The sequence below is a fragment of the Lithobates pipiens genome, unplaced genomic scaffold (assembly GCF_037356315.1).
Source record: "Lithobates pipiens isolate NorthernLeopardFrog02 unplaced genomic scaffold, aLitPip1_a1.2 Scaffold_28, whole genome shotgun sequence".
NCBI lineage: Eukaryota > Metazoa > Chordata > Amphibia > Anura > Ranidae > Lithobates > Lithobates pipiens.
In genome coordinates, this window is record NW_027507789.1 from 209,866,664 (window position 1) to 209,892,630 (window position 25,967).

General features: G+C 43.9%; 1 protein-coding gene across 1 annotated transcript; it reads left to right on the top strand.

Moving 5' to 3' along the window:
- Window positions 1-9,131: 9,131 nt before the first annotated feature.
- On the top strand, window positions 9,132-23,899 carry FKBP1A (FKBP prolyl isomerase 1A). The gene is made up of 5 exons (XM_077460431.1): window positions 9,132-9,288; window positions 12,882-12,929; window positions 18,718-18,830; window positions 22,305-22,457; window positions 23,367-23,899. Exons 1-4 carry the CDS (start codon window positions 9,252-9,254, stop codon window positions 22,431-22,433), a joined length of 327 nt encoding a protein of 108 aa, XP_077316557.1. The 5' UTR covers window positions 9,132-9,251; the 3' UTR covers window positions 22,434-22,457; window positions 23,367-23,899.
- The last annotated feature ends 2,068 nt before the right edge of the window (window positions 23,900-25,967 follow it).

Consider the following 25,967-nt stretch of genomic DNA (forward strand, 5'->3'; position numbering starts at 1 on the left):
CCTGGAACGTTTGGAAGGTGGGTGTCCATATTTGATATTTAATGACCAATAGCTTTAGAAATGGAGGAAAATTATATGATCATCTCTTTACCCGTCACCAGACCATTTCCTCAACAATCTTCCCATAAAATGATATGCACGAGATTTATAGTGCTGCTCCAAGCTGGAAGGTAAAGGATTTCCATGTCAGTCAAGCAGTTGAGGGAGCGAGCGACTGTGCCATTCAGAACTATGAGTTCAACATTAAAGCAAGAATAAGTCATCGCTCAACCAACCTGGTGCTTGGGTAGTGTAAGTGGCCTTGGCCCACGCTGCTTTAGCCACGCCCCCGATTTCATTTTTCCCTGCCCACGGGGGGCTTTGGTCACAGAGGTTTCTGAGACCTCTGTGACCAAGCCCCAGTGGATGGGGCAAAAACGCATCAACTGGCAAGGCTGGATCGGTGTTGGCTGAGGCCACATGCCCTTAAGCCCCATACACATCAGACTTTCCGATGGGAAATGTTCGATGACAGGCTGTCGTCGGTAAATCTGACCGTTTGTACGCTCCATCTGACAATTTGTCAGACTTTCCGCCAACAATTGTTGGCTAGCAGGTTTTCAGATTTTCCGTGGACAAATGTGTGTTGTCGGATTTTCCGAGCTTGTGGACAAAGTCCAAACATGCATGCTCAGAAGCGAGGGGAAGCCAGAACCGGCCGGTCTTGTAAACTAGTGTTCGTAATGGAGAATTACATTCGTGATGCAGCAAATTATGAAATCTCCAAATGTAGCGCACAATTCTCTTCTTCTTTAATGGGATAATAATAAAGCTGCTTTGCTGGTGATACTGATGGAGTTATTGCAAACACATTTTCAAAGGTCTTTTTTTTTTTTTCTCGTGATATCAAGAATATTATCTTATTTTTTTATTTTTTTGTTTTGGGCAAATTACCACACCACCATTTATCCTGTAGTTTTTAAGATCAAAGATACAACTATGTTGGTGTCCCTTGTCAATTTTACATTGTATTTTTTAAATGTAACTGCCTACCCCCAAACTGTCATTTGAAGTAAAACACATCGCCAAATATTATTCTACACAATTTTTTTTTTTTTTTTTATTGTGCATTAAAAAAAGAAAACAAAATTAGACATGCTATCTGCCAATAGAACTTAACCAAAACGTGCATTCTATGCATCCAAAGATATAGAAAATATACAAAAGTAAATCATTTATTATTCAACCAAAAAAATGTCAAAGCCATAACTCCAAGGCCAATAACACATTATCTCCTCCGATTCCACAACATGGCTAGTTGACAAATGGCTGTTCAGAAACAAAATGAAACGCAAGAATCAACACTCACCAAACTTGTACTAACCCAAAATTGGCAGAAGGAGCCCAAAGGGTGGCGCTAAAGAGCTTAAAAACCACATAGTACCTCTATGTCCGTAATTGTTGGTCGACATTTGTGTGGCCGTGTGTATGCAAGACAAGTTTGGGCCAACGGCCTTGGGACAAAATTCCACGGTTTTCTTGGCCAACAATCCGATCGTGTGTACGAGGCATTATACTACCTAAGCACCAGGTCACCGACGTATTCTCTCTCTCATGTTGGACTTAATCTTACCATAAAACTATACATGCATTTATTGTATTTTATGCATATTGTTTATCTGTAAAGGCCTCCCTTATGTGAGCTTCTAAAATCAGCTAGACAGCTAATGGTTGTAGCCATCATGAATGTGGTGACAGCAGCCCCAACAGACTCGGAGCTGTCATTTAAAGGTTAACTCCACTTTCGTGGGGGGAAAAAATGGCAAAAAAAAATTAATATAGCGTGTACAATTGCGATACAAGTCATATTGTAATTGAATGTTATTAAAAATTTACCATTCCTTTTTCAATCTGCAGCTGCTGTAATTTTCTATAAATGAAATATGGCTACATGGAGTTGTTCTGTACACGGGGTATGTACTGACCACTCCCCAGAAACATTGTTTTCTGCTTGTGTGATTGGCTCACCAATTTTCCCAGAAGTCTGCCTCAGATACAAGTCAGGTTTCAGGTATCCCTTGCAACAAAAAAAATTTTTTTTTTTTTTTTGGTGAGATATTTTCAATAGGAACACGTCTAAAGGGATGCAGGCCCAGCAGATTTCCTCATTCGAACCCTGTAGGTGCAGCAGCTAATTGATAGTTGTGAAATCACTCCCATTAAATTCATTCACTCCTACATGGGCACAGAGGGATTTCTTCATAAAGTAGAAATCTGAAACAAAGATTGTCATAATGTAATCTAATAATTGCATAATCCTTGCAATATACATAGATCATCCAGAGGGGGTGTTTTTTTTTTTTGGAGTTAAGCTTTCAAGTGAAAGTTGGGTTAAAATCTAATTAGGGCTAAACTTTGACTATAAATGACACCCTATAATATCCCCCCCAGCAACTGCATAAAGGGTATAATGCACAAACGTTGTTGAAATGGCAATTCAATACCCCCCGAAGGGTAGAGCGCTATGCCGTCAAAGGGGGAGAGGGTTGTGCTAGGCAAGTCAAATTTGCTAAAGCATATTACAAATGAATAAAAAATGTATGGAATGGAAAAATACTGCAAGAAATGATCATACGTGATTTTCTGTACTTTTATTTTTTCAGTTACTGATGTGGCTTGGCGCCTTGCATCAAGCATCCAAATCACAATGGACACCACAATGCACGCAAGACCACACCGCACATAAAATGCACAGATGTTTGCTCCTGTACATGACAATGCATGTGTATTGCTATTTGCAGCTTCGGAGTCTGAGTGGTGTCTTTTTATTTATTTTTTAACAATAAACACGCTGCTCTGTGCTTTGATGCTTGGCCGCAGTAAGGTGTGCATTACCTCAATGCACTGGTGTGAATGGGGCTTAAATGTGACAACGTGTTGTATTTAGGGCAGGATGTTGGCTGTGTGCTGCAAAAATATTTCCTGCTTCAGCATATCGGTCAAAAAAAAAATTTTTTTATATATAATCTATATCTATATCTCTCTCATTTAATGTCTGAATGCTTATAAGAACTGCATTAGTTGAAGGCAGGTGCGCTGAAACATTCACCTCCCACAATGGCGGTGGCTCCTCTGGGGTAGTGCCATTTTAGGCCTAATGCCCTATGCACATGGTCGGACATTCCGACCACAAAATCCGTTGGATTTTGTCCGGCACTTGTGTTGCATAAACTTGTCGGAAAATCCAATCATTTGGAACGTGATGACGTACGTTCGTTCGTTAAGACGGGACTATGTTGAGGCTAGTAGCCAATAGCTTTAAGTCTCGCAATTTGATCTGGGCATGCGTGGCACTTTGTCCGATCGGAATTCTCTACAAACGATCGGAAAAAGTCAGATCGGATTTTTTTGTCCATTAATTGGAGGTCCTGCTCTCAATTTTTTTTTTTTCCATTGGAATTTCTGACGGAAAAAGTCCGATAGAGCCCACACACAATTGGATTTTCCGACAATCTAATCCGATTGGACCTTTTCCGTCTGAATTTCCGACCATGCGTACAGGGCATAAGACTAAAACGAAATCAAAATTTTCTGCCAAAATAAACACTATTAAGCACAGCTTTTATGAGTGTAACCTATTTATGACAAATCAAAACATTGGCGTTGCAGTGATCATCATTGTAACAGCAATCAGTGTATAAAAAAATAAAAAAAACACAAGCCGTGAGGACAGGAAATGCTGACAATGGGCTTGTGTTTACATCTGTGGTCAGCTGTGATTGGACACAGCCGATCATGTGGTAAAGAGCAGCTGATTGGCTCTTAGCCCCGGAGGACGCATCGATCACAGGGTGCGCTGCCCGCTGGGGCTGGAGCTGGTCAGCCCTGCTGTAGCCATAATTCAGCCATTGCACAGTCGGTAAGTAATTAAAGTGGAGGTTCACACAAAAATTGAACCTCCGCTTTTCGGAGCCCCCCCGGTGTCACATTTGGCACCTTTCAGGGGGGAGAGGGGTGTCTAAAACAGGTATTTGCACCCACTTCCGAGCATGGACTCCCACGGGAGTCTGCGTCTCTAACCATCCTCCCGCGCTGTCTGCTGGGACACACACGGGTCCCAGAGACAGCAGGGACCATCCAGATTGTGCTGCGGGACTCGCGCATGCGCAGTAGGGAACTGGGAAGTGAAGCCGCAAGGCTTAATTTCCCGATTTCCTTACCGAAAATGGCGGCACATCCCGAGGACCGTGGGACGGTTTGGCCTCGGGTGCCGACATCCCTGGTGCCCTGGGACAGATGAGTGTCCTTATTTTAAAAGTCAGCAGCTGCAGTATTTGTAGCTGCTTACTTTAAAAAAATTTGCGGGACTTCCGCTTTAACCACTAGCTGACCGCCTCATAGCAGATTTACTGTTGCATGGCGGCTGCGCAGTGCAGACACATTTTTATATATAGGTGATTCTGCACTTCCAAGTTTTGGGTGCGAATGCTGGTGGCTCGCTCCCGCTATGATTTTACACAGCAGGAGCTGATCCGCCGGTCCTGTGGGCCTGATCTCCGCCGGCACCCGCACTGACAAGAATGCCAGCCTGCCTGTGTAAACAAGTTCTGTCCGTAGAGAAGGCGTTGATCCTGTGTTCCTTCAAAGCATATATATATATATATATATATATATATATAATTTTGTATAGGAAAAATATAAAGTCCGAGAGGAATCTTCAAAAAGAGACAGCCGGTGTTAGAAAAATATATATATATATTTTTAGAAAAAAAAAACGAATTTAAATGCAACAAAAAAAAAAATGCACCTCCACCACATTCATTTAAAATTTGACAAGGTTGTCAAGGCCCGGGGCAGCTTCCACGTTTATTCAACCTTCACACTCTCATCCTAACCACTTGCCGACCGACTCCTGTACATATACGTCGGCACTTTGAGGATGGATATCTCAGTAACTGCAGCAGCTGCTGCTGCCACAGCCGAGGTGCCCATCTCTTCAGGAGCCGGCCATGTTTACAATAATGGTGGTCTCTGTGGCGGATACACTGCAAGATCACCGTTATCGGCGGTGGGAGAGATGTCACCCCACCACTGCTCTCCCGTGACCTCCGCTGCTTACCATAGTGATCGGACGGTGCCCACCCGTCTCCATACCATAGCAGGGCGGAAGCGACGTCAAAACGGCACTTCCGCCCATACCTCTTAAAGGCACATTTTTTTTTCAATGTCATTTTTTCACATGACTTTTTTTTTTTTATTATTGCATAAAAGTCCAGATCTGAGGCCTTTATGACCCCAGATCTCATATTTAAGAGGTCCTTTCATGCTTTTTTTTCTATTACAAGTGATGTGTTTACATTCCTTGTAATAGGAATAAAAGTGACCCATTTTTTTAAACAGTGAAAAAATAAAATCAAGTAAAATAAATAAGAAAAAAATTTATTTATTTTTAAAGCGCCCCGTCCCGATGAACTCCCGCGCAGAAGCGAACGCAAACGTGAGTAGCACCCGCATATGAAAACGGTGGTCAAACCACACATGTCAGGTATTGCCACGATCGGTAGAACTCCTCTGTAACTCAAAACATGCAACCTGTAGAATTTTTTTTAAATGTCGTCTATGGAGATTTTTAAGGGTAAAAGTTTGACGCCATTCCACGAGCGGGCGCAATTTTCGAAGCGTGACATGTTTGGTATCCATTTACTCGGTGTAACATTATCTTTCACGATATAAAAAAAAAAATATGGGCTATTTTTACTGTTGTGAATATTTTTTTTTTTTTTTTAGAAAAAAGTGCGATTGTAAGACCACTGCGCAAATACAGTGTGAAAAAAAGTATTGCAACGACCGCCATTTTATCCTCTAGTAGAAAAAAAACAATATATAATGTTTGGGGGTTCTAAGTAATTTTCTAGTAAAAAAAAAAAAAAAAAAAATGTAACTTGTAAACACCAAAATCTGAAAACGAAGCTTGGTCCTTAAGTGGACAACCGCATTGAAATAAACGAATATTCTGGGGTAAGTGTCTGCTGTGTTGCAAGAATGATAGCTCAGTAGAAAAAAAAAAAAAAAAGCACCCACAATACAGCATGTAATGCAGAAACAGTCCCGCTTTTTGGTCTTCAGTGTGGGAGAGAGAAGTGTGATCCAAAACTAGACGTGTCTTCGGGACTGGTGCAAGGAATTTTGATACCCTAGGCCAGTGATGGCAAACCTTGGCACCCCAGATGTTTTGGAACTACATTTCCCATGATGCTCTTGCACTCTGCAGTGTTGTTGAGCATCATGGGAAATGTAGTTCCAAAACATCTGGGGTGCCAAGGTTCGCCATCACTGCCCTAGGCAGTTCCTAGTTTGCCTAGTGTTAGCACTGCATGTCATCAGACTGGGGCTTGATAATCCTCGGAATGGAACCCTGGACTGGGGTAGCCAGGAATCTTTGTATTGTGTATACAGAGATAAGTTACTTACAGCCGATGCGGCTCTCTACTCCCATTGAGAAACTGAGTCCTTGGCATCTACCGCCCCGTCGGATACTATGTAGCAATATATGTCTGGTCCGCCGTATGGTGATGCTTTAAAGTGGTTGTATACTAATTTTTTTAACTTTTACCTACAGGAAAGCCTATAATAAAGCTTACCTGTAGGTAAAAAAAATATCTCCTAAACCTGTACGGTTTAGGAGATATACCCCTCGGTATGCGCCGCTGACTGCAGCGGCGCATGCGCACAAGGGGATTCTCGGCCTGAAAATCCGGCAGTGGCCGACCGGCCGGAATGAAATCTCCCGCGCGCATGCGCGAGAGTGACGATATCGCGGCTCCGGCCACTCTCAGCGCCGGAGCCGCGATACCCGGAAGAAACGCAGAGGGAGCATGTCAGCTCCCTCGGTGTGGATCGGGCCAGATGTCGGGGCCTCGTTCTAAGGTAAGTATTTCATAATGAGCTAGTATGCGGTGCATACTAGCTCATTATGCCTTTTGCTTTGCAGGTGTTAAAAAAAAAAAAATAGCGGGTTTACTACCGCTTTAAGCCCTTCCCAGCCAGTGTCATTAGTACAGTGACAGTGGATATATATATATATATATATATATATATATATATATATATATATATATATATATATATATATATATATATATATATATATATATATATATATTTTTTTTTTGTTAACACTGATCACTGTATTAGTGTCACTGGTCACCAAAAAAGTATTAAGTGTAAGACCCCTTTCACACTGGGGCATTTTTCAGGCGCTTTAGCGTTAAAAAAAAAAGCGCCTGTAAAGCGCTTGAAAGAAGCCTCATCTGCAATCCCAATGTGAAAGCCTGAGTGCTTTAAGAGCCCTTTCACAATTTCAGCGCCTGAAAAACGCTCGTAAAGCACCGCTTAAACTAGCAGCACTTTACCAGTGTTTTTCTAACTCCTACTAGTGGCCAAATAAAGGGTTAAAAGCACCCACAAAGCGCAGCTGCCAAAAGCGCTTTTCAGACGTTTTGCAGGCGCTTTAGGAGAGGTGTATTCACCACGCCAAAAGCACTGCAAAGAAGCTGCTTGCAGGACTTTTTTTTTTTACTCCCTGCCAGCGCAGCGCCTCAGTGTGAAAGCACTCGGGCTTTTACATTGGCATTGCAGTTGCGGCTTCTTTCAAGCGCTTTACAGGCGCTTTTTTTTTTTTAATGCTAAAGCGCCTGAAAAATGCCTGAAAAAAGCCCCAGTGTGAAAGGGGTCTCAGTGTTTGAATCCCCCCTTCCAATATTGCAGCGCCGCTATAAGTCGCTGATCACAGTCATTACTAGTAAAATAAATAAATAAATCTGTCCCATAGTTTGTAGATGATATAAACCAATCACTATACGCTTATGCCTTGTACACACAGTCAGACATTCCGACCACAAAACCCGTTGGTTTTCAACCACAAAATTCATCTGATTTTCTCCCGACGGATTTTGTCCAAAACTGGTGTTGCATACACACGGTCGGACAAAGTTGTCGGAAAAGCCAATCGTTCGGAACGTGATGACATCCGTTCATTACGACGGTACTACGTTCAGGCTAGTAGCCAATAGCTTTGGTCTCGTAATTTAATCTGAGCATGCGTGGCACTTTGTCCGATCGGAATTCTCTTCAAAAGATCGGAAAAAGTGCGATCAGATTTTTTGGATGGAAAGTTTGAGATCCTGCTGGAATTTCGGACGGAAAAAGTCCGATAGAGCCCACACACACGATCGGATTTTCCGACAACATAATCCGATCGGACCTTTTCAGTCGGAATTTCCGACCGCGTGTACAGGGCATTATTGGGATTTTTTTTTTTTTTTTTTTTTAACAAAAATATTTAGCAGAATACATCTTGGCCTAAATTGATGAAGAAATTAGATTTTTTACATTTTTTTGGGGATGTTTTATAGCAGAAAGTAAAAAAAAAATGTTTTTCTAAATTGCCGGACGTTCTTTTGTTTTAGCGCAAAAAATCAAAAACCGCAGAGGTGATCCAAGACCGCCAAAATAAAGCTCAATTAGTGGGGTAAAAAAAGGTCAACAATTTTATTTGTGTACAGCTTCACAACACCCGTGCTATTGTCAGTTAAAGTAACGCAAAAAAAAATGGCGTGGGGGGGGGGGGGGGGGGGTAAATCTTCTGGAGCTGAAGTGGTTCATTTAAGATTGTATCCAGTTTTCATAGATTTTTTATTTTTTTTTATGATTTCTAAAAATGAAAATACACTTTGCACAATCTATATATAAATCATAATGTAAATCTCGTGCAGTAATAATAATATCAATTAAAATTGATGTAAAACGTAACCAATAGGAGGCTCTCCAGCTGCTGTGGAACCACAAGGCCCAGCAAGCGTGGACAGGCAGGCCTGTGCACTCACATCACCCCTCCTGGCTGCTCCACCCTGTACAACACCACAACAAAGAGCTTCTTCATCAATCACATGACTACCTCCCCCTCTTTCTGCTTCCTGGAGCGGCCATCTTTACTGCGGGCACCCCACCCTCCGCCGCGGGCCCCACCAGCAGACAAGATGGCGCGCCGCGAACAAAGCGTCCGCTGCGGGGGGAGGAGGCCCCCTCCCGACGTTGTGACGTCGCCGCCCTGCGAAATGGCCAATGGGAGAGGCGCACCCGGCCTCACGTGACCCCACGAGCTGGGCACCGACGTCAAGACGTGGGTTTTTTTTTTTTTTGGCGTTTTCACCTCAGCGCGGCTGTCGCCTGTTTCGTCAAGTGAAGAAAGCAGCTGAACGGAGAGCGGCGGGATGGGAGTGACGGTGGAGTCTATCAGCAACGGGGACGGTGAGAGGGGGATTCTGGGCGGGGGTTCCTCATCGGGTGGCCGGACCGGGGTGGAGGGACAGGGCGCTGAGGAGAGGGGGCGCCGCCGCCATATTGTGACTGCAGAACCCCTCACAGGCCTCTCCCTGGCCCGGAGTCCTCCCTCCATACCGACTGCTGGTGAGAGGACACCCACCGGGAAATACTCATCTCCCCACATTATAAAGGGCTCCTCTGTGTATTTAGAGACCCTGAGGGAGGATTAGATCCACTTTTATATTTTATCTGTGTCCCCAATGGGGGGGGGGGGGGGATTTCACTTCCTGTTCCATAGCAGGACGTAAGAGAATCCCAGATCTGGTGTCCCCATTGGAAGATTTCCTGTACTGGTTTCCCTTCATTTTCTGTCTATTAACAGAAATTAGAGGAAGTCCCAGATCTGGTGTCCCCAATGGAAGATTCCTTTACCTGGGTTCTCTTCCTGTCTCCTAGCCAAATACTGAGAGTGAGAGAGAATCCCAAATCTGGTGTCCCCCCTCTGGACTGGTCCAGTCTCATATCTTTCACAGGAAGTGAGACAAAATCCCTCCAAAAGTGAGAATCCCAGATCTGGTGTCCCCATTGAAAGATTTCCCGTTCTGGGTTCACTTCCTGTCTTATAGCTAAAACTGAGAGCGAATCCCGGATCTGGTTTCCCTTCACTTCCTGTCTCCTAGCCAAAACGGGAAACTCCTCCAATCCTGAGGAAATCCCAGATCTGGTGTCCCCATTTGGAAGATTTCCTGTTCTGGTTTCCCTTCATTTCCTGTCTCATCGCCAAAGCAGAAAGTAAGAGAATCCCAGATCTGGGGTCCCCATTGGAAGACTTCCTGTTCTGGTCCAGTCTCGTAGCTTTCACAGGAAGTGAGAGGAAATCCCTCCAAAAGTGAGAACCCAAGATCTGGTGTCCCTGTTGAAAGATTTCCTGTTCTGGGTTCACTTTCTGTCTCCTAGCCAAAACAGGAAACCCCTCCCAATGGGTAGAAATCCAAGATCTGGTGTCCCCATTGGTAGATTTTTTTTTTTACCTGGGTTCACTTCCTGTCTCCTAGCCAAAACTGGGAGTGAGAGAGAATCCCAGATCTGGTGTCCTCATTGGAAGAATTCCTGTTCTCCCTCCAAAAGTGAGAATACAAGATTTGGTGTCCCCATTGAAAGATTTGGAAGAATTCCTGTTCTGGTTTCGCTTCATTTCCTGTCTCCTAGCCAAAACGGGAAACGAGAGGAAATCCCTCCAATGGGAAGGAATCCCAGCTCTAGTGTTCCCATTGGAAGATTTCTTTACCTGGATCCACTTCCTGTCTCCTAGCCAAAACTGGGAGTGAGAGAGCATCCCAGATCTGGTGTCCCACATTGGAAGATTTCCTCTTCTGGTTACCTCTTCATTTCCTGTTTCATAGCCAAAGCAGGAAGTAAGAATCCCAGGTCTGAGGTCTTCCATCGGAAGACTTCCTGTTCTGGTCTAGTCTCGTAGCTTTCACAAGTAGTGAGAGGAAATCCCTCCAAAAGTGAGAATCCCAGATCTGGTGTCCCCCATTGGATGAAATTCCTGTTCTGGTTTCCCTTCATTTCTTGTCTCCTAGCCAAAACGGGAAACAAGAGGAAAGCCCTCTAATCTGAGGGGATCCCAGATCTAGAGTCCCCATTAGAAGATTTCTTTACCTGGGTTCACTTGTCTCCTAGCTAAAACTGGGAGTGAGAGACATTGCCAGATTAGATACCCCCATTTGGAAGATTTCCTGTTCTGGTTACCCTTCTTTTCCTGCCCCATAGCTAAAGCAGGAAGTAAGAGAATCCCAGATCTGGTGTCCCCAGTGGAAGATTCCTTTACCTGTCTCCTAGCCAGAACTGGGAGTGAGTGAGAATCCCAGGTCCGGTGTCCCCATTGGAAGATTTCCCGTTCTGGTTTCCCTTCATATTCTGTCTAATGGCTGAAACAGGTACTGAAAGGAAATCTCAAATCTGGTGTCCCCATTGAAAGATTTTTGTTCTGGGTTCACTTTTATAGCCAAAACTGTGAGTGACAGGGAATCCCAGATATAATGTGCCAATTGGAAGAATTCCTGCTCTTGTTTCCCTTCATTTCCGGTCTCTAGCCGAAACAGGTATTGGGAGGGAATCCCAGATCTAGTCTGCCTATTGGAAGATTTCTTTACCTAGATTCACTTCCTGTCTCCTAGCCAAAACTGGGAGTGAGAGAATCCCAGATCTGGTCTCCCCATTGAAAGAGTTCCTGTTCTGGTCCAGTCTCATAGCTTAAACAGGAAGTGAGAGGAAATCCCTCCAAAAGTGAGAATCCCAGATCTGGTGTCCCCCGTTGGAAGAATGCCTGTTCTGGTTTCCCTTCATTTCCTGTCTCCTAGTCAAAACGGGGAAACAAGGAAATCCCTCCAATGGGATGAAATCCCAGGTCTGGTGTTTCCACTGGAAAGATTTTCTGTTTTGGCGACAACCCAAATTTTGGGGCATTTCTTTCACTCCCTGTAATAATTAATCGGGACTAATCAGGTTCGGTCTCATAGGTGAAACAGGAAGTGAGGAGACATTCCTCCAGATGAAGGCATTCCAGATCTGGTGTCCCCACTTAAAGATTTCCAGTTCTGGTTTCCCTTCATTTTCTGTCTCATGGCTGAAACAGGAACTGAGAGAAAATCTCTCCAATGGGAGGAAATCCCAAATTTAGTGTCCCCATTGAAAGATTTTTTTTTTTTTTGCCGGGCGGGGGAGTTTAACAATCGATCAACATGATTGCATTGTTGTCGCGTGGCAGTGCAGCACATAACTTGTGGTGTTGCAGTGCCGTTTCATTCATTTTTAATGGCACCCCCAGCACACCACGTCCGAAGGATGGGCGTTGTAGCACATCAATGCATGGTGGGCTACCATAACAGCTCTGGAGATCCTGTACATAAAGCACATTTGAAATGTCTCCTGTCCTATTTCATTTCATTGCCCCATTGCAATCCAGCAGTCTGCATGAAGGTCTAGGTCGGTGTTGGCGAACCTTGGCACCCCAGATGTTTTGGAACTACATTTCCCATGATGCTCCACTACACTGCCGAGTGCATGAGCATCATGGGAAATGGAGTTCCAAAACATCTGGGGTGCCAAGGTTCACCATCACTGGTCTAGGTTAGTCTTCGGGGACTCTCTCATTGGCTGAGACAGCTCCACAAGCTCACTCTACTGTCCATCATGGCCAATTAGGAGAGAGTGTGTGGGGCCACGCTTGGGCTCCGTTGCTGGATGGACATGCAGTGCAGCGGCCCAGGGACAGGTGCCTGCTTGGGTGCACCCACAGCAAGCTGTTTTGCTATGGGGGCACTTGGCAGGAGGGTGGAACCAGGAGCGCTGGTGAGGGATCCGAGAGGAGGATCGGGGCTGCTCTGTGCGAAACCACTACACAGAGCAGGTATGAGTTAATAAAAAATAGATAAAAAAAAGAGCTGCATAGCGTTTGTAGATAATGGGCTAATAAATCTGTATAATCTGATGGTATATTTCCCTCCTGTGTATGGGTAGCTTTAGTTTTGAAGGTTGCACCATCCCTCATTATGTTGTCTTCTCTTTCTCAGGGCGGACATTCCCAAAGAAAGGGCAGAAAGTCTATGTACATTATGATGGTAAGTTACGCTGCTCTGAATTCTTGTCACTTTAACCACTTCAGCCCCAGAAGGTTTTTTTTTTTTTTACTTTAGGCTATAAAATATAGCATATTAAAATAAAGTAATATTTATTCATCAATTTAGGCCAATACTTTTGGTTTAAAAAAAAAAAAAGAAAGAAATCCCAAAAAGCGTATATTAGAGCAAGAGTTATAGCGTCTACAAAATAGGGGATAGATATGGCATATTTTTATATCTAACACACACACACACACACACACACACACACACACACACACTGGTGTTCAGGTATTTTTTTTTTTTAGCAAACTCCATGCGGCCTTTCCTGTGTTTCATGGCTTCCGTCGGGCCACTCTGCCATAAAGCCCCGACTGGTGGAGGGCTGCAGTGATGGTTGACTTTCTCCCGACTGCATCTCTGGAGCTCGGCAACAGTGATCTTTGGGTTCTTCTTCACCTCTCTCACCAAGGCTCTTCTCCCCTCGATAGCTCAGTTTGGCCGGACGGCCAGCTCTAGGAGGGGTTCTGTTCGTACCAGGCGTCTTCCTTTTAAGGATTATGGAGGCCACTGTGCTCTTAGGAACCTTAACTGCAGCAGAATTTTTTTTTTTGTGACCTTGGCCAGATCTGTGCCTTGCCACAATTCTGTCTCTGAGCTCTTCAGGCAGTTTCTTTGACCTCATGATTCTCATTTGCTGACATGTACTGTGAGCTGTAAGGTCTAAGACCCCTTTCACACTGGGGTGTTTTTAAGGCGCTTTAGCGTTAAAGCGCTTGAAAGAAGCCTCATCTGCAATCCCAATGTGAAAGCCCAAGTGCTTTAAGAGCCCTTTCACACTGCCAGCGCCCAAAAAAAAAAGCTTGTAAAGCACCGATTAAACTAGCGGCGCTTCACCTGCCTTTTTCGAGCGCTAGTGTGGCGCTTTTAACCCCTGCTAATGGCCAAATAAAGGGTTAAAAGCGCCCACAAAGCACTGCTGCCAAAAGCATTTTGCAGACGTTTCTCATTGATTTCAATGGGAAGGGGCGCTTTGTGAGCGGTGTATTCACCGCTCCAAAAGTGCTGCAAAGAAGCTGTTTGCAGGACGTTGACTCCCTGCCAGCGCAGCGCCTCAGTGTGAAAGCACTCAGGCTTCCACATTGGGATTGCAGTCGCGGCTTCTTTCAGGCCCTTTTTTTTTTAAGCTAAAGTGCCTGAAAAATGCCCCAGTGTGAAAGGGATCTCACTGTGAAAGCACTTGGGCTTTCACATTGGGATTGCAGATGGGGCTTCTTACAGGTGCTTTTTTTTAACGCTAAAGTGCCTGAAAAATGCCCCAGTGTGAAAGGGGGTCTTGTATAGACAGGTCTGTGGATTTCCTAATCAAGTTCAATCGCTATAATCAAACACAGCTGGACTAAAATGAAGGTGTAGAACCATCTCAGCATAAGGCTGCAGTGGAACACACTCATGGCGGTTGATTGAATTAGTACACATTTGTTTTTGTTCCCTTTTCCGGTACAGGAAGTCCAGCTGCCTCGATCTTCCTGGAGTCTGGCTGATTTCCTGTCTTGCTTCTGTCACCAGAGATTTGCTTTGACTGTTTTACTTTCCAGATTCTCTGACTGCTTATCTTATCTTATACTTATTGGGTTTCTTTTGTACATTGACTGCCTTTCTGAAACCTACATCATATTTTTGTTTTACAAATTGTACCACTTTAAGACACTGCGTCATGAAAGCGATAGTAAACCGTGGCAGAGTTTTAAAACAAACACCCGTAACACAATGGCATAATGTACTAGTATGCATTGTGAAATGCTTACCTTAGAATGAAGCCCTTCAGCGGTGCGCTGAGAGGGTTGACCTGTTTCCTCTGGTCTTTCTTCCAGGTTTACAGGCTCTGGATCCACAATGCCAGCCCTCAGTTCCTGCACAAAGCTTTGAATGTCTGGCACGGTGTGCCAGACCTTCAGAGCACATGTGCCGGTGACATCACTGGCTGCATCCAGGGTGACTATCTCCTAAAGATTGGACATTTTAGGAGGTATTCACTTTTTATCTACAGGTAAGCCTTATCATAGGCTTACCTGTAGGTAGAAATTACAAAGCCGGTGTTCTGGCGGATAGTGTCCTGCCATCATATAGTGTCCGCCCCGTACTGCGCATGCGCAGTACGGGGCAGAAGAAGCTTCAGAAAATTTCCGAAGATGAATGGCGCCTGCGCTGTGAGTGGAGGTGGTAGCCCCACCATCCAAGCGGACATAGGGTTGTAAAAATTAGAGGGCCACTCGGCATTGCTGCGCTCGGCTCTTTTTTTATATTCCTACTCTATGTCCACTTGGATGGTGGGGATAGAACCTGGACTGACGGTGCAGGCGCTGTTCATCCTTGGCTATTTTCGGAATCGATGGGGGACCATATATGATAGGACACCGGCTTTACTACTGCTTGAAGCAGACTGGTGCTTAACCATCAGTCTTGATAGTTAAACACCTTGTGTGCTTTTTGGACCTGGTTTCCTCAATACAGTTTAACTCCTGCCACCATGGGTAACGTTTTGCAAATGTGTGTATTTTGGCATTGTTGTGTGAGTGGTGCATGAAGATGCACAGGCGCCTGGAATTAAGCTGGTGCTAGATGTATTAAAAATTGGGCAGGTTCAGCAGGGCCCAGGCAAATTTTGATCTATGTTCATGCTCAACAGAAGTTGATCCAACCATCAACTTCTGTTGAACAGAAACATTGGAAAACTGTTGTCAATCAGCTCTTTGCAGCCTCTGATCAATGTATTCTGACAGCGGAGGAGTCCTGCTGCCAGGTCTCTCTCTCTAGCTATATCTATATATATCTCAACCTTTTGGCTGATCGGAAAGAATGAATCCTTTTATGGCCAGCCATATGCAAACTCCTTGCGAACAATAAATGGAGTAAACAACACTTAGATATTTGCATTGAGCTTTTGTATTTAGGGGAGAAAGAAACCATTGGTTATAGGGTCAGTCCACCTAAAATTGCAGCTTCACTTTGAAAGGGATTTCTGTCATATAAAAGGTTACCTCTGTGTATGCCCTGTCAGAATCAGCTCTGCTTTTCAGAATCTATACTTTCAGCTCTTGCTGTAGTTTTGGAGCATAGTGATTCCCATACATGAGAGCGCTAGTGTTGTCTACCCGCTCCTTCTCTCCCTTTGGACGTTCACAACAAATTCTGTTCTGTGAATGGCTGAGGGGAGGTGATAAATGGCACGAGTGTATGTCAATTTCTTATAGCTAGAGGTGTACTGTCTGGCATGAATGAGTATAGATTTGAAAGCGACTGTAAACCTTAAAAAGAAAAAAAAAAAGAAAAATCTGCAAGACACAGGCATAATGTGCTAGTATGCATCACATACTTGCATATTATGAAATTCTTAACTTAGAACTAAGCCCTCTCAGTGGCTCCCGGTCACCGCTGAGACGTCTGACATCTTCTCCCGTCCTTCCTTCCGGTTTTGCAGGCTCCGGCGCTGCGATGCGAGTGGCTGGAGCGACTACGTCACTCCCACGCATGCGTGTGGGAGGTCTTGGTTCCAGCAAGAAGCTCTGGCACAGTATGCCAGACCTTCAGAGTGCATGCACCGCTGAAGTCAGTGATGGCGAACCTTGGCACCCCAGATGTTTTGGAACTATATTTCCCATTATGCTAATCTACACTGCAGAGTGCATGAGCATCATGTGAAATGTAGTTCCAAAACATTTGGGGTGCCAAGGTTCTCCATCCCTGCCCTAAACTGTGCACATTTAGGAGATATTCATTTTACCTACAGGTAAGCATTATAGGCTTACCTGTAGGTAAATATAGCAAAGCGGGGGTTTACTACAGGTTTAAAGGGCAGATGCAATGCTGATTTGGCACACCTCATCAGTGTTTTATACGCTGGAATTTTAACAAATGCCTCTGCCTGGTGTTCCACTTCAAATATATATCGGGGGTGGTAAGTCACTGAGAACTTCACTGTATATAGGATGAGATCTCTAGCTCCTCCCACCTGGTGCAACAATAATTTATTTGAATAGGCTTCCTTGATGTGGAAAATAATGCATGTTGATGCAAAGCACTAGAATGACAGTGAACAGGCCCTCGGTTCATAAAGCCCTGAGGCTTCGAGTTCTGTCAGATAGCACAGCCTTGTGTAGCAGGGCAGCAGTCCTTATATTTTTATTTCCTCTCTGCTTTAATTGTGGAACGCTTAGCCCGGTTCACACAGGGGTGACTTGTCAGACGACTTAGCCACCTGACAAGTCACGTTCTGTACTATGGAACCGTTCTAATAGGAACAACTCTGACTTAGAAAAAGGTTCCAGAAATGATTTTGCAAGTCGTGTGCAGGTCGCCTTACAGAGTCGCGCTGCAAGTCATGCTGCCTGTGTGTGAATCGGGGCTTACCAGATAGTGGTTGGAGATGGTTGGAGAAGGGGACTGATGAGCTCTGACACTTTACTCACCCCCGCCCCTCCTTCCCACTCTCGGCAGCATGGGCCTTGTGTTGCTAATGCTTCCTCTAACAGTGTTGGTTCCGCAGTGCAGGGGCTTCAAGAGGCTGATACCAGATCAAGTTCCAAGTTCAAATCGGTATTTTTTGCTAGAAATTTAATTGGAACCTTCAAACATTCTATATAATTTTTTGCAGAGACCCTAGAGCAGTGATGGCGAACCTTGGCACCCCAGATGTTTTGGAACTACATTTCCCATGATGCTCATGCACTCTGCAGTGTAGTGGAGCATCATGGGAAATGTAGTTCCAAAACATCTGGGGTGCCAAGGTTCGCCATCACTGCCCTAGAGAATAAAATGGCGATCATTGCAACTTTTTTTATGCCACATGGTATTTACGCGGCGCTCTTTCAAACACAAGTTTTTTGGATAAAATAAACTTTACTGAATTGAAAACGAAATTTTTAGTCCAATTTTTTTTGTATATTGTGAAAGATGTTACACTGAGTAAATGGATAGCTAACATGTTGCGCTTTTAAAATTGCACTCATGGTAGGGCAACAAACTACGGTACTTAAAAAAAAAAAAAAATCTCCTTTGGCGACACTTTACTTTTTTATTTTTTTTGCCAGTTTTGAGTTAAAGGTTTCACGTCTTTTTGCTAGAATTATTGCTCTCGCTCTAACGATCGTGACAATACCTCACATGTGTGATTTGGACACTGTTTACATTTACGGGCCTGCGTATGTGTTTTCTTTGATGTGCGAGGACGGGGATGTTTTACACTGTCCCTTTTAAAGAAGAGAACTTTTTCTGATCACTTTTATTGCTGTCTTAAGGAATGTAAACGTCCCTTGTGACGGTAATAGGCAGGGATCGGTACACTTTATGGGGGGGGGGAATCTGGGGTCTAAAGACCCCAAACCCCTCCTCTGCACTTCTAAGTATTCAAGTATTTTTTTTTTTTTTTTTTTTTTTTTTTTAATCGGCTCCTTTTGGCTGCCGTGTAATCCGGAAGTGACGTTGCTTCTGGGTTATTACATCAGAGACCCAATCAAAGGCTATTGCGGCTTTTTTTGGGTCTCTGGCCAGCTGGCAGAGCGCGCTGACCATCTGCTCTTAAAAAGACGTACCGCTATGTAATTTTGCAGGAAATGGTTGAATTGGGTGCACATTTTTGGGTCTTCTCTAGTCATTGAATAGGACCTTTTTGTTAGTAATGGGCTGCAGTTTGTTCTTGCTCCTCAAGGTGATACCATTTCTTCCTTTATTTTCAGTATAACCTCTGGTGTGTGGTTTATAACTTTCATGCTTTACCATTCATCTATAGGTTATTTGGAGAATGGCAAGAAGTTTGACTCTTCCCGAGACAGAAATAAGCCTTTCTGCTTCATCATTGGAAGGAAGGAGGTGATCCGTGGCTGGGAGGAAGGTGTTGCACAGGTAAATGCTGTTTTCAGCACATTCCTTTTACCATTTAATTGCCGTGTTCTCCACAGGTATTCCTGGTAAACTGATAGGCTGCGTTCTCCAGAATTTTTATTTTTTTTTGATAGCACAGTCACCATAAACGGTAAGGGCTGGAATTCAGGTACTGCAATTATCCTTTTCCCTGGGACTGACGTAGTAAAATATGAATGCATTTGAATATAGTGACTTTAAAGAGGTTGTAAAGGCAGAAGGCTTTTATAAATGCATTCTGCTGCACACAGAAGCCCTATCTCTAACCAGCGATATCCACGAGTCCCTCGGCCGTCCGGGACTCTCCCTCCTGATTGGCTGAGACACAGCAGCGGCGCCATTGGCTCCTGCCAATCAGGAGAAAGTCCGGATGGGGCAGAACTGCAGCTCCATGTCTGAATGGATAGACGCAGCTCGGCTTAGGTGCCCCTATAGCAAGCTGCTTGCTGTGGGGGCACTCGACAGGAAGGGGACCCAAGAAGAGGAGGAGCCAGGCTGCCCTGCACAAATCCACTGCACAGAACAGGTAAGTATAACATGGGCCGCTTCTTTTTTTTTTTTAACTTTATAATCGCTTTAAGGAAGGAAAGTTGCACAGATTGGTTTGGCAGCTGGTTTTAGTCCTCGTAGATCCTCCAAAGCACACCACTTTTGAGACCACTATAGAAAAAGTGGCGTTTCTTTTTTAACTTTGTCATAACTAAACCTATTAAAGGATAATTTCACCTTTTTGTAACATGTTACACCCTTCTTTAGGGTATAATATGTTGCTATGCAGCAGCTGACCTTTACCTCTAAGCCCGTGGGGTTCTGTCAACACAGCTGCGTTATTGATTCAGAGATTAATGAATGAACTACTAATCCTGTCTTCCACGCTTGGCTTCTAGTTTTCAGTGAACTGCAAGAGTGCTGATGATTTCCCTCGTAGTTTGACTCTTCTTGCACTTAACTGTCTGCTTGTACAGAGGCACGGGCAGACATCTGTGCTGAGTGTCCGCAGGAGTCTGACATTGCATTCACAGTGCTTGGATTGCTGGTGCAATGCTTTCCGGGCTGCAGTGTTAAATTTTTTTTTTTTTTTTACCTGCGAAATTGCATGCATTTATTTATTTTAAAAGGTAAAAATAGCCTTAAACTTTTATATATTGCACCTTTTTAGTTCTTGGGTGTGGTGGCTGCATTCATTTTTCTTTTCATGTGTTATTTTTTTTTATTTTTTTATTTTTTTATCATTCATTTTCACTTGGTGATCCTGCCAGTAGCACACTTCCTGTCGTAGAGCTACAACGCTCACTCCCTGTCCTGTTTGAGAGCAATGTTCTTTCTCTAGGACAAAGTCTTTTGGGGTTATACTGGCTTTTATCTTTTCCATGCCATAGGTAATGTGTGTTGTGTAGTGCATAGCGAGAATTGGGGAGGACTAATACAGCTTGGGATAACACTGTAGACTGCTCTAGATTTCTAGCAGCGACTACAGGTATTTTTTCGCACTTATCAGACATTACCATAAAAAAAAAAATATATAGCTAATTCTGACTCCAATTGTTCTAATAGTAGCTATACATTCCAGACCTATATACCTGGCCTGAATGAAGCATGGACAATCACCGCAGACAGTCGTCTTTGGATAGCTGAGCTCACCAAACATTTGGTGTCCATTAATATCTTTTTTTTTTTTTTTTTTTTCTTTTTTGTGGAATGCTGAGGCAATACAATAAGATGCAGTAGACTTAATATGGAAGTGTTAAAGCGGAGTTCCACCCAAAAGTGGAACTTCCGCTTATCCAATTCCCCCCCAGACCAGTTGGAGAAAGCAACTCGCTATGTGCAGTAGAGACCCGGCCATGAAGCCGAAAGGCTACATTGCAGGGGCCCCCGTGGTGGTGGCAGCACCTGACGGCTGATGTAAGCAACAGCTGCGGTGTTGCTTGCATCGCTGGACTCCAGGACAGGTAAGTGTCCTAATGTAAATTTTAAAGGGAAAGACGGAACATCTCTTTAAAGAGGAAGTAAACCCTGATGCGTTTACTTCCTCTTTCATTCCCTGCAAAGGTAAAGCATAATGGACTACTATGCATTGTATAGTAGCCCATTATGTGTCACTTACCTGACACAGGAGCCAGCGAAGTCGCCGCTGTCCCCTGTAGTCCGGCGCATCCATCTTCTTGGTGGGTCTCGCTTCTCTGCCGCTGTCATTCAGCGAAGCGCGAGTGCGCCTGCGCGCCACTGTCTACGGTGCATGTGCCGTAGACAGTGGTGCCTGTCTTTCGGCAAATATCTCCTAAACCGTGTAGGTTTAGGAGATATTTCTTGGACCTACAGGTAAGCCTTAATCTAGGCTTACCTGTAGGTCAAAGTTGGTTGTAAGAGTTTGCAACCACTTTAAGAAGGTCAAAGGGAATATTCTAGCCTCCATGTGTGACTTGTAGGAAGGGGGATAAAGAAACTCACACAGGAGGAAGAGGAAATTACATCACAATAAAGGGAAGGAAAACAGATAATTGCAAACAAATGCTAACAGTGGTCACAAGGTGGCAGCATAATAATAAAAAAAAATAAAAAATCTACCAACCAGTTAACGGCATAGGACAGGGATATGCAATTAATGACCTCCAGCTGTTGCAAAACTACAAGTCCCATGAGGCCTAGCAAGACTGACATCCACAAACATGACACCCAGAGGCAGAGGCATGATGGGACTTGGAGTTTTGCAACAGCTGGAGGTCCACTAATTGCATATCCCTGGCATAGGAGATATAAAGACTGACAGACGGAAACAATTTTTCCTATACTGCCAGAGGCAGCACAGAAGGTAATGGTTAAGAAGTTTACATACTTTTAAAGTGATTTATTGCCTTTTATGTAGATACGTGTGTCTATTAATTTTTGTACATGGGGAACACTTTTTTTTTTTTTCTCCATTAAATGTGCAGTCTGCTGTAGCCAACAAGGGCTTCAGGGAGAGATTTTGTCCATGCTTCCCGACTGGAATTTGGACAGAACTGCTGCACCAGGGATATTAACCAAGGGGTGGGGGCATTTAAAAAAAAAAATAGAAGTGGAGTGCATTCAAAATCAAAATAGTAAATGTTTTTTATTTTATAAAGGGTTTTAATACTATTTGATTTGTTTTTCAACTCCTCAAAGCAATTGCCACACAGCACAAGTTACTGTTTGTAAATTGCTTTGATTCTTGTGATATCTGTAGGTTTATTCACTAAATATCATCATGTGTTGCTTTTTAAAATGCCTAAAGTGAGATTAGAGCTTTTGGGACTTTTCTCCCATAATGCAAGGAATGCTGGTAATTACATTTCCTGTTAGGAGTATATTGAGAGTAGGATATGGTATACTGTGCTGGTAAGGTGGGTGGAAAACAGGTCTTTGATCAGGGCGCTGCCTGCATTGGCTAGTCTCCATGTTTTTTTTTTGTTTTTTTTGTTTTCCATTTTATAGATGAGTGTTGGGCAAAGGGCGCGTCTCATCTGTAGCCCAGACTTTGCGTATGGCGCCACAGGACATCCAGGCATCATTCCTCCTAACGCCACGCTAATTTTTGAAGTGGAGCTGCTGCGAATAGAGTGAGGGAAGCTCTGGACAAGATTGTGGGTACGTAAGGCATGCAAAGACATCTCCTCCAATGATTGGTCTGCATGTTCATTCCTTGTGGTCTCTGGATACGCCGTCCTTTGTTTGCTGCTTCGAGTTCCTGCTTCATTGCCTTTCCTTGATCTCCTCTTAACTGCATGACGTCTCATCCATATCAATTCATCCATCGCCTCTTTGCCTAATTGTTCAGTTTGTGCTTGCCATCCCTGCGTGAGAAAAATGATTATATCTCATCAGTGCCTCTGCACCTTAAGAAATGATTTTTCCTATTCTTTTTAATTTTCTTGTCCGATTTTTCCATTCAGAAGCACTCCCCAATTCTAATTCTCCTCTATCGCTATCCTCCTCCTTTATTGGAATTCTACACCCTGAGCTCTTTCTTCCTGGCAACAGTTCTATCATTGTTTCCCCTTTTCTTCTATCACTGCATGATGTGACTTTTTTGCTTTGTTTCTGCTAGCTCTACCTGCCAGTTTAATTTTTGCTTCTCTTTCTATCTTGGTAACTCTGCCTCCATGTTGTGTGCCCTTTCTTTCATTTGGCTGAGCTCTGCAATCATTTTTCTCCTTTTGTAATGCTTCACACCCCCCCCCCCCCCTTTTTTGTTTTTTACCTGATAACGCATCCACCATAGTTTTTTCACTGCTGTCTAGTGTTGCATGATATCTCCATGTTTTGTTTTCTTTTGATCCCTTCTATATTTACTATAGGTATTCCAAGACTTCCTCTTGTACCTGGCACCCTTCACTTATCTAACTCCTCATAATTTGTTACACACACACACACACACACACACACACACACACACACACACACACACACACACACACACACACACTAACCCCCCGGACTCTTCCATCACAGGCTGACTGTCTCCTCCTCGGCTTTGTGCCTTCTGTTTCCTTCCAGGTGTCGGGAGCGGTCTGCCCGCAATGATTACCCTGTGTTGTGGGCAGAGTGCGGATCACAGCGTGGACACAGCTTGACCCTCTCCCCTCCTTCCACTCTTCCACAAACTGCCTTCTTTTACCACGAGTCGTGTCCTTCCTTCTGGCTGGCTGAAGTTACTGAGCAAATTTTCACTGGATGTTTTCATGAAACGGTTTAAGCTGCGGCTGGACAGTCACTCTGTGGAGCCGGCCTCGTCCCAACGCTGTCAAGGATGGTGGGGGTTCTTTCCGTTATTTTAATGCCGCCTGCGTAGGGCTAGAGGACTGGCACTGTGAACCATTCCAGAGCTGCCTGTCTGTGTGCTACAGAGCCTGCCAAGCCCAATTCCAGTGTCCTGCAGCTCCTGCTTTCCTCCCCTCACGTGGCAGGGTCCTGTCTTGTCTGCACCGCATGCAGCCCCAACCGCACACTGTCCACATTAAACAGCTTTTCTCTACTGGAAGGTCTCGTGTCTCTGCTCTGAAGTCACAATAAATCTGTAACTTGGTAAATCTGTGTTACTTATGATTGTGTTTCAAATACTGCATCTGTTTGTTAATGGAGGAAAAACAAACTTCCATGTTGTGTTTTTTTTTTATTTTTTTTTTATTTTTTTTATAAGGCTAAAAACTCCTGTCAGCGATTAACTGTATACACTATATATGGCGTCATTTACAAACAGTGTACAGGTCTGTTCTGACAGCGGTATGGGGACAGAACAAAATCAAGTGGGACTGAGTGCTTCTTGGCCATTCATAGGAAGACTTAAAGGGTTATAAACCCCCAGGGTTATTCACTTTAATGCACTCTATGCATTAAGGTAAAAAACCTCCTTTGATGCAGCAGCCCCCCAGTGTCCTCCTTTTACTTGCCCGAGCCAGGTCTGTCCAGCGATGGGGACGAGCACACCAGCTTCAGCCGGTGTCTTGAGTCCTGATTGGATAGATTGATAGCCGTGCAGACACACTATCCATCAAATCCAGTGACACGGGGCTGAGACCTGCTGTCTGTCAATGGCTCTAACAGCAGGACTCTGGAGCGTACCTGCATGAGTGCCCCCAGGGAGAGCTGCTCTCCCTGGGGGCAAGGAGGTAGGTATGACGTGTGTGTGTGTTTTTATTGTTTTTTTTTTTTTAATAGGTAAAAGGTTGGTTTATAAAAAAAGAAGAAAAAAAAATACACATTTTCCTCTGCTCTAAGGTGGACGATGTCATGATCTTCATCTCATCCAATCAGAGGAAGCCTTGTATTCATTGATAAATACAAGACTTCCTGTGAATTACTGAGAATCACTCAGCCTGACATGATCTTGTTCTGCCAGCAAGTCCACCATACCACTGCTGGAACACAGCACTGTATGTAGCTGATGCATTATACTTTTATTTAAAAAACAAAAAATGGATTTATTTGTTTAAAAAAACACTTATAAACATAATTGCTAAAAAAGACAAAAAAAAGTTTATCATTGAAATGAATAATCGTGATAATCAAAATGAATTAAATATTAACCCCCCATCCCGCTGGCCTTTTGGCTCTTTCGGTGTTCTAAACGCCAGGAGGTGGGCATTCGAGTCATGTGGATGTCACAGTGGTCACATGATTAGCTCCTGTATGCATTGGGAGATTTCCGGTAATCATCGGCTACTGTGTGGGGAGCACTCAGCACAGTAAGTGTTTTACACAGGGCTGCATAAATGCGCCAGCTCTGCGTGAAAGTCCACACACAGAGAGGCTGCTTATGTGTTCGCCCAGCATGAAGAGGTTAATATTACTAATGATAAACCATAACGTAACTAAAGAAATTTCAAATAGCAAGATCATTTTGAAAATAAAACACTAAATATACATCCTTATTTATTTTTTTTGATAGGTTCCTCAACAGCCAACCATAATCCCGCAGCTTTTCGACAACTTTTTCCTGGGTGTGGGGCTGTGCTGCACCCTCAAACTGGAACAGGCAAAATTACATATATGTACTGTGGCTGGTTGGCAAGTGGTTAAAATAGTCAATGTTGATTGAAAGAGTGAAGTTCCGCTTTAGGCTCTATTTACACTAATGTGTTCTTTGATGCATTTTGCAGAAATGCAGGGAATTTTTTTTTTTTTAAATTGGTTCATATGCAACATGTTCACATCAATGCATTTTTGTGCCTTTGCATTTTTTTTTGGAAAGGGTCGGGGACTTTTTCCCTGCAAAATGCAGCTTTTTGCATGTAATGGGCTCACATCAAAAAAATGCAAATGCTGCATTTTTGATGTGAATTTGCTGGTTGCTAAGGAGGGGGCTGGGAAGCTGACCGCTGTGTCCTTAACTGATGAGTCTTCAGTGGGCTTCCCTGCTTAATGTAAAAAGAAGAAAAATTTCTGGCAAAAAAAAAGTCCATACCCGGCCCTTGGGTCTAGTATGAATTTGGAGGGGACCCCAATGCCAACTTTGGATTTTTTTTTTTTAATGTAAAAAATAAATAAAAAAATACTAGATCCTTATCTGAGCATGCTGCCTGGCAGGTCAGGAAAGGAAGGGCAAGCGCTTTGGGGCGGGGCACTCTTCCTGACAACCCTTACCTGGTGGTTGGTTGG

Bases quoted from the DNA above. Each gene is read 5' to 3' on its own strand.
- FKBP1A (XM_077460431.1), top strand. From the start codon at position 9,252: ATGGGAGTGACGGTGGAGTCTATCAGCAACGGGGACG. The intron at 9,289-12,881 runs GTGAGAGGGGGA...TCTCTTTCTCAG, and splicing joins GTCTATCAGCAACGGGGACG to GGCGGACATTCCCAAAGAAA. The intron at 18,831-22,304 runs GTAAATGCTGTT...TCCATTTTATAG, and splicing joins GGGAGGAAGGTGTTGCACAG to ATGAGTGTTGGGCAAAGGGC.